The sequence below is a fragment of the Nymphaea colorata genome, chromosome 5, assembly GCF_008831285.2.
Source record: "Nymphaea colorata isolate Beijing-Zhang1983 chromosome 5, ASM883128v2, whole genome shotgun sequence".
NCBI classification, from domain to species: domain Eukaryota; kingdom Viridiplantae; phylum Streptophyta; class Magnoliopsida; order Nymphaeales; family Nymphaeaceae; genus Nymphaea; species Nymphaea colorata.
Genome location: NC_045142.1, coordinates 9738991 through 9748198, shown reverse-complemented (window position 1 = coordinate 9748198; position 9208 = coordinate 9738991). Strand labels below are relative to the sequence as shown.

The 9208-nt window shown below is 34.6% G+C and overlaps 1 protein-coding gene across 1 annotated transcript; it reads left to right on the top strand.

Moving 5' to 3' along the window:
* Nucleotides 1-943: 943 nt before the first annotated feature.
* Nucleotides 944-8993, top strand: LOC116254459 (histidine-containing phosphotransfer protein 1-like). The gene is made up of 6 exons (XM_031629856.1): nt 944-1012; nt 3870-4000; nt 4099-4167; nt 4369-4440; nt 5038-5110; nt 8952-8993. The coding sequence occupies exons 1-6, from the start codon at nt 944-946 to the stop codon at nt 8991-8993; spliced, it is 456 nt and encodes a 151-aa protein (XP_031485716.1).
* The last annotated feature ends 215 nt before the right edge of the window (nt 8994-9208 follow it).

The window sequence follows — 9208 nt, the reverse complement described above, 5'->3', positions numbered from 1 at the left end:
GTCTTTAAGGCCAACATAATCTTTTGTGCACTATCTCAAAACATTGACCATCTTTTGATATGATTTGTTTCCTTTTGGATGAATATTGATGATTTTTCATTTTTATAAAACTCTTTCAATTGAGCTGCCATGAGATTGGTGCTGCTGATGGTGTGTTGTGTTATCATTAATGAGGTGCTGCCAAATCGGAAAGGAGAAATTAGGCAAGAAAAAGGATGTTTTATGTGGTTCAGATTTACCCATCCTACCTCCACAAACTCTCTCATTGAAAGCTTAATTGTTTGATTTTTTTTTTAAAAAAAGGGTGAATGGTTCATTCCACTGTCCCTAAGAGAGGCCACTGTTCCCCCCTTCCTGTGCCTACTCCCCTAGGTTTTCGTAAAGCATGCTTCGGGCTCTTTTACGGGCCAGAGGTAGAGTGCACTAGGACGTGACAATGACCACTCCAAGACTCGAACCTAAGTCTTTAGAGGAACCGGACCACCTTGCCACCCAATACGCTACCACCCAATGGGGTTGTTTATTGTCATCATTTAAACACGGTGTTTTCTTGTCTATAGAAATAATCTTTACATAATATTTTCCTTCATTAACCATTGCTTATCCATAGAGATGTCACCCAATCTTTACATAATATTTTCTTTCCTTAACCATTGCTTATCCATAGAGATGTCACCCAGCTATTTGGTGGTCACCAGATTTCTTTCTCCATTAAGATTATCCTTGATTGTCATCACAATCTTCAGTGTTTTATTTCAAAAACCTTGACTAGATTTAATATAATTTATTTATTTAGTTGGAAGCAAGACATGGTATATAATTATGTGCTTCCCTACCTCTAGAGATGCCCTTCTTTACTGATTTCTTTTTTCTTGGCCTCCTCTTTCTTCCTCACCCTCTGGCCACCAATTCTTAACACCCCAATACCACTAGCCTTTATAGTATGGCTTCTGAGAGCATTAACTTGCTCAAGCAACAGTGTGGAGCTTACATCGACTCCCTCCTCCTTGAGGTGCTCTCTCTCTCTCTCTCTCTCTCTCTCTCTCTCTCTCTCTCTCTCTCTCTCTCTCTCTCTGTGTGTGCATGGGTGCTCACGTGTTATATATATATATATATATATATATATATTGTTTCTTTAGTTGGGAGAGTCTCAATGTACATAATTATGTGCTTCTCTCCCCTCTAGAGATGCTATTCTTCATTGCTTTCTTTTCTCTTGGCCTCCTCTTTCTCCCTCATCTTCTAATCACCATTCTTAACACCCCAACAACACTAGTTTTTGTTGTATGGATGTTGGGAACATTAACTTGCTCAAGCAACAATGTGAAGCCTACATCAATTCCCTCTTCCATGAGGTTCTCTCTCTCTCTTTCTCTCTCTCTCTCTCTCCCTCTCTCTCTCTCTCTCTCTCTCTATGCATGCATGCTTTCACACACACACATATATATCATTGCTCAAGGAAGTTTTTTAGTTATTAGCTGTTTTCTGTCTATAAACTCATTAGTAGTGCTAGATTATGAAGAAGTAAGAGGCAATGTAGTGTCTCTTTCATTTTTTTCTAAACAACTTCTGAAGTGAACCACATACTATATCTCATTGGTTTGTGGAAGAAATGTGAAATTTTAAATGAAGCAGGTTTAGGAGATTCTGAAGACTGTACCGAAGAACTAAAAGTAATCATGGAAAATAATAAGAGTTGATGATTGTATGTGTGTTTCCTTTTTCATGGTTGTGCTTGGTGATCGAGTCCCACCATATTTCTCATTGTCTTTATGCCGCAATATGATGGTTCAGAAATACACTCCAATTTACACTTTGATTGCTATCCTACCCTGTCTCTTAGTTTAAATGCAAATCCTTATTATATTTGATATCCCTTTATCGTCCTTTCTAATGGTTCAAAGATGGACCTGACTTGACATTTGCTTCACAAGCAGCTTGCTCATGATATAGCCCTAGACACATATGTTTTGAAAAACATAAAAAAAAATTAATGAAGACCATAGATTAACATGATTTTCTTTTTCACCATGGAAGACCACCAACAGCCTTAATCAATAGCGTGGCACTGAATCAACATTTTTATGTCATTACTTGGCCCTTACATTTGAATTTTTACACTATCATTATCTCCAAAATTAAATCTTAATCATATTCAAATCTAATAAAAGTAGATGGTTTTATCAATTGACTAATAGTGTGCAGTATTAACTTCATTATTTTTTACAGCATATTCTTCATAACCTTCTCTTCATTCTTCATGATCTTCTTTATATCACTTTCCTTAACAATTCACTAGATACAAGCTTTCCATAGTGATAGCATGTTTGTTTCTATCCTCACTCAAATTGGATCATAGTTTGGAGAGCTTAAGTTTGTTGTGTAAATTTTTAAAACAGGAATTGGCAATTTGATGAAGAAGGCACAGTCACTTTGGTTGTGACTTACATCTTCTTCTACAAGTATTTCATTCTCCATTATCGGAAAATCTATGCTAACTTGACATATTTTCAAAATCAGGATCAATCTACTCTGTGCCAACAATATATTGGCTTGGTATGTGGAGTTTTTGCTGATCTAATATCATGTTAAAAACATAAAAGAAAATAACAATGCCAAAATACTTAATGTCAGTTTTTCACCATGGAAGGACACCATTGGCTTTAACCTATAATGTGGAACTAAATTAACATCTATAGTGTAGTTACTTGACCTTTATACATAAGAACTGTTATATAATCATTATCCCCAACATTAAATCTAGATTGTATAGAATCACATTCAAATAGGATAGAAGGTTCTATCAATTCCTCAGGTGTGGCTGCATTAATCTTATAACTTTTCGCAACACAATCTTCACAAGCTTCTCTTCATTCCACATGATCCTCTTTGCATCACCTTAACAATTTGCAAGTTAATATCTTGGCTGAATGATAGCATGAGTATTGTTTTCATATACATGAATGAGAATGTACAAAATTTTGTGTTTGCCTACTACCACAAAACACATGCAAAGGGTAATTGACAATGATTTATTGTCTGGTGTCTTGACATTTTAGAATGTAGTTGCTATGAGTCTAAAAGGAAAGGTGGATGTTGTGTCATGTAGAAAGCATGTTCTCTCCCAAGTGGGTTAAATTTTTGTCGGCCTCTTTTAATGATGCAATGAAAGTGATACTAAAAATCTGCCATGAAAGTGATAGTTTCTGAACAATATGCACTCCACTTTTTTGACATTCAAAAAGTTCCTCTGTCATTGTGTTGAGGACTATCGTGGTGTCAAAAATCTACCAATAAAGCAAAAATTGTTGAAGAAAAGTTTTTGATTTTATTCCAATGAAAGAAAATCTTGCTTATGCAACTAACAATCACTAATTATTTTCCCTTTTCTCCTAATCTTTTGTAAGTTCTACATTTAGCTCCCCATGTATGATCGATATTAACAAAGCAATCTATTTCATTTTGGAAGATTGGAGAAATAATCAGATACCTGATGACTTTTTCTTTTTTTACTTCATGTGCATAAACATGAGTACAAATAAAAACACAACTTATATGGACACACATGTATAATTACGTGGTTGTGAATATTCATTACTAAGGATAGTACTGTAATTAACAAAGACAATTCTCAAAATGGCAAATAATTATTATTTCAAGGTACAAGAAGTTTAAACCACAAAAAAGAGTGCAGATCCTTCATCTAAATATCTGAACGCTTGACTAGCTTGACATGATCTCAATCTTTTATGATGTATGATTGGTACAATCAGGGAATTTACCTTTCATCTTTATTATTTCATAGGGAAGAAAGTATAGTGTTTTTTGTCAACTATCATTCATTTTTTTCTTCTCCTTACTTCTTATAGGGACAACTTGATGAGCAATTCAAGCAGGTTCAAATGCTGCAAGATGCCAACAATCCTGGTTTTGTAATATCTGTGATTAACATATTTTGTGAGGATTTTGAGAACATATTAGCAGAACTAAGCCAATTGTTGTATGTACAACCTAACTGTCATCATATTTTGAACTCATTTGCATAAATTATTGTAGTTTGTTACATAGTTATAAACCTTCTAAGATGTGCCCTTGCAGGGATAAAGAGACACCTGATTATGGAAAAGTTGATGTGTCTGTTTACCGATTGAAGGGAAGCAGTGCAAGGTAGTTTGGTTATTTTCTCAATCTTGTCTAGTAGTCATGTATGACAAGGAGGTCTATATAACTTCAACAAACTTTTAATGTTTATTTACATAACTTCGCCTTTGTTTTGTCATGGGTGGTGTATGTGTATGCACATGTAGAAATCTGTGACAATATTATGGTCGAGTTTGTTTCAATTCATAATTGACATAATTCTTGCAGTATGGGTGCTCATCAAGTTAAGTTGGCTTGTACCATGCTATGTAGCTGTTGTGATGCAGCAAATAAAGATGGGTGAGTGGTCACTTCTTTTAGAGTCCAATTACCATTGATTGTAGAGGTGCTTACACAAGGCTAAATGTGTTATATATGACTCGTGTACTTAATGTTCTAACTTGAAAACAAACTGTTAAAGTTTTGTTTGAAACAACAATTTTATTTTGTATGCTCCTTGGGAACTTTAGTCATGGCTAATAAATGGCTTTATACAACAAAAATCACCTTATACTTTTGTAGCTAAGTAAACTCTTGAAGAGGCAAACTAATCTTAGAAGTTTTGAGACGGTTTCTCTTAATTAAATAATGAATGCATTTGGATCCAAATGTCACTTTTTGGTTTGGCCCAAGTAAGAATTAAATGTTGATTTAAATACTAAACTTAAAATTGTGTACAATTGAGGTGCCCATTGGCATCTTTTTTTTTTGAATGATATCAAAACTTCATTGCATTTAGTAACAAATTGATCCCATTTTGTCTCTAGTATTCTACCTATATTGGTTTTGTGTTTTATCATTGCATTGACTAGCATTTCCAAACAAATTTGTCTTTTTTATTTCAAAGTGCCTCTTGTATTTTCAAATAAAATTGTAAACCTACATATTTTGATGCAGGTGTAAAGGTGAATTGAACACTGTCAAGCAAAAATTTTACATTCTAAAAGATAAATTGCAAACTCTGATTCAGGTAATGTAAAAAAATTATCACTTGTTTCCCATTGTTCAGTTTAGCACTTTGGTTATACTGGTGAATTAAGTTTAGCATATGAAATGGATATGGATTTGCGTCAACTGGATTATGAACTTTACAAGTCAACTGGATTATGAACTTGATATTTAAGAATGAAGAATTCCTAGTGTTGTGTCATTCTCTTAAATGGTTACCATATCATCCATGGGTCACTCATGTTTTCATTCCTCGTTTTTAAGTTCCAAACCAGGCATGAGATGCTTTAAGTCAAAAGCACATCAATATTATGAAATAAGGTACCTTGAATCCATTCTACTAGAGGAAAAGGTTTTAAAATAATTGTTTTTTACTTTTTATTGTAAAAGTTGGTGCTAAGGGTTTCAAAGAAAAAGAATGGGAGGAAGAGGGGTCATGAGGAGAGAGAAGTTTTCTCCCAATGGGGTGTCTACCTACTAGAATCAAGCAGCACCCTCTTCTTCTGAACTTCAACAAGGTTTGGCCGAAAAGGAACAATTATTAAGAAACCTTTTTTGAAGAACACAATCTAGGTTTATGCCCTAACACTCCATTTTTTTTCCAAAAGTAGCAATTATTAAGCACCCCTCCTACTCCTTTTATTCCTAAATCCTAAACAACTTAGTACGTTTCTACCTAAATTTAAATACACTATGATAAAAAATGTAAAGTGTAAATGATTGCAACCTAGGAGTCAAATCCCTTGGCTAGACAAAAACTATGGGTTTTTAGGATATAAAGTGATGATCTTATCCCTGGAAACCATTTTGCTCTACTTAGATCATTTTTCTCTCATACTATGTTTTCATTAAAATTAGAACCATGGGTCTTTTATTCCTACACAAGCACAAAAATGTGGGTTTTAAGAATTAAATCCCATCAAAATTGCATGAAGATAATGTCAAGAAATAATGCATTCCATGCAATATATAGGCCTCCAATATTTTATTCAAAAACAAACTGAAGATATATTGAATACAAAGAATTGTATAGAATGAAGAAAGCAAAAAGGAAAAAACAAAGAAAATTATGAGAAAGCAAGCAATTTTATAGCCACTTCCACACCTATGCATTTGCTAGAGACTTTTAATTTGCTTCTAACCTTGATAAGATGATGACAGTGCTCACTCCTTTTGATTCTTTCTTCCAAGCACCCTCTCAAACTCCTCAAGTAGCTTTGCTGGTTTGAGACTACCACTATATAAATCAAACTCTTCTCTAAAGACATGCTAGGTAACTTCTTATTCTGATGTCTAATTGCAACCATTTGGACACAAGCTACACTTGAGTCTAGGATAAACAATTCTTGTCCTAGACCACACCTTAAATTAAGTTAAATCTTTATTATTTTATTTGATACAAGTAGAATAGAGTTCTAAACACCTCCAACACACAGATCCCACTTTCTTTGACATCCTCCTTTAATTGAGATCTAATATAAACCAATTCCTATTGTTCCATAAACATCAATCTGCTAGATGGAAAGACATCCATCAACATTTTGTTAAGTCATCTCCTTTTAAACCATCAATGAACCAAATGTTTAACTCTTGTAACACATAAGAGTGAGGTCTCCTTCTATGACCTAATTTCCTATCAATCAGGTAAAAAATTTTCTTGCCGAAATTGTAGGACAAGAAAATATGTTATGCGGTCCCTTCCCTTCTCTTGTAAATGAAGTATAGGTGAACTAGAAAAACTCATCATTTTAACCCTGTCCAAAGTAGGCAATCTGCTTGATGATGCTATATAAATGAACCATTTAGAGCAAAGATGACAATTTTCTAGCCATATCCATTATCTTCATTTGGTTGCATCATGCTTATCTCTTTCCACCCGAAGCATTGGACAACTAACACCACTTTTGTCAGGCATCTCCTTGAATGTGGGCAGAAGAATATCGTCAAAGTTGAGAACCACAGCTACTGAAAAAGATAAACTGTCATTAAGGGTCATCGAGTTGTCGATTGCTTAGGATAAAGACATTTCACATCCCATTTATCTTGACAAAATTTAGTCTTACACTCTTTGACTTGCCAATAAGCCCTTTTTTTAAACACTTTTCCACCCTCACTTTGTATCCTTTAAGAACCAAAATATCTACCATTGCCCCACAAATCCACAAGCTCTAAAACTTGAAATGCTTCTTATTAATCATCTGGGCCCAACGCTTCCATTTCATGCAAACCTTTATAGCAAGACTTGCAATGTAATTCTATTTAGCTTTTGGATGTTAGACAAATCAATGTCTCTCTCAATCAATGGCTTGTACAAAGTATTACACCCAATCAAATTCACACCTTGTCTACTCCACAAAAATTATGTTACTCAGTCTAGCCACCACCGATTGTGGAACATGAAAACTCATCTCAAAAAGCATATGATTTGGGTGATTACATGTTTAATAAGACACATCCTTCCTATTTATGAACCATGTTGTCTATCAACTCCATGCACCACTCCCCTTTAAGCTTCCTCTGAAATATAAGAATACCCTAAGTACCTTAGAGGAGGGGACTTGACATCCCGTCCAAGAATTCCCTTAAGAGTAATCACTTGATCATGATTAGTCTAAAAAGGAATCATCAAGAACTTCGCTGGATTTACTCCAAGTCCTAAACATTGTTGAAACATATAAAAAAATGCTTCATCCCCTCAACTAGTCTCCTATTTTTGCTGCAACATTAAAATATGACATCAACAAATAATAGTCATGATGGACCAGTGCCCAATTGCAATTTTGAAGCTCGAATATTTAGATTGTCCACTTCCTTCACAAAGCTTCTAAATAAAACCTCCTTGACAACTAAAAAAAAATAAAGTGATAGAGGATCACCTTGACAAAAACCGCCTTTTCATCTTAATAAATTCTGCATGTTGCACATTTATCATCACCTTGTAAACGTGAACTCAGTTCACCAACCAATGCTTTTGGTAAAATGCTGCTAGGAAGCCATCCAACCCCAGCACGCTCTCATTGTCAGCCATAAAAACAACCTTCTTAACTTCTTCAAAAGTTTGAAGTCTGCTCAAACCAACATCTCGCTCCTTTAGGAATTTACTCCACAACCAAAATGGAGTATTGTCTCGTATACTAGCAACTATACAAGCGTTGATCCTCCAACCATCTCAATTTCAATCTCCCTTATGAGTTTTGTCTTCAATTGCACATCCAAACATTTGCAAGTGATGCCATTTCTCAAAATCTTTCTGGTAGGATAATCTACTTCCAATGAATCCCCATAGAGCTTCATGTCTACTCTATTGAACATCCTGATGTTCCACATTAATGATTCAAGGCTAGGAAGCCTGACCCAAAATGGCATTTTGCTCATCAGATCAAATACATCACCATCCTTGGACATCATTTTTTTGTGGTGAGGGTTTTCCTAAAAAACTTCTAGGCCTTCCTACGAAGAGTAAACTTTAGATCATCTTCAATGTCCACCCAAATCAAAAAACCCCTCTTCCCAACAATGGAAACCTAGGATAAAACCTACATGTATGAACCTTGCCAAATTATTTAAAAGTAGGAGGGAGATTGATGCATACCTTTCTTGACAAGACCACGAAACATCTGATTGCCATAAATCAAAAGTTCCAAACATTCTTATGAAATGAATTATGCAAATTTTCACATTGTTCACAAGTGTCTGTATGTAAGATGTTCTTCCATTGTATGCCAATAACTCCTAGGTGCAATTATATATGAAAATTAAACTTCTTCATTTGAAAATGGTGTCTTTTTAGAAAACTTATCTAATGTGTTTCAAAATCTTCAACTATTGAGTTTGCAAGAATAACATGTTTCTTTATTGTGCAGCTGGAACGGAGAATTCAGGAACTTGAGAATGGTGTTGCTTGATCTTTGGCTTTCTAATTGTATTTGGGATGAAAATAAACATTATAGTTTTTCTTCATGCTTGAATTTTTCGTGTATTCCATTTCGTTATGAAATTAGAGGAACTTTTCAACATTTTTTTTATGCAGTAGCCAATAGGCCCTTAGTGATCTTACAGATAAATGTGGAATTATCGTGAAAATGGCTCTGTTTGTTTTACCTGTGAAGATTGAGTATGG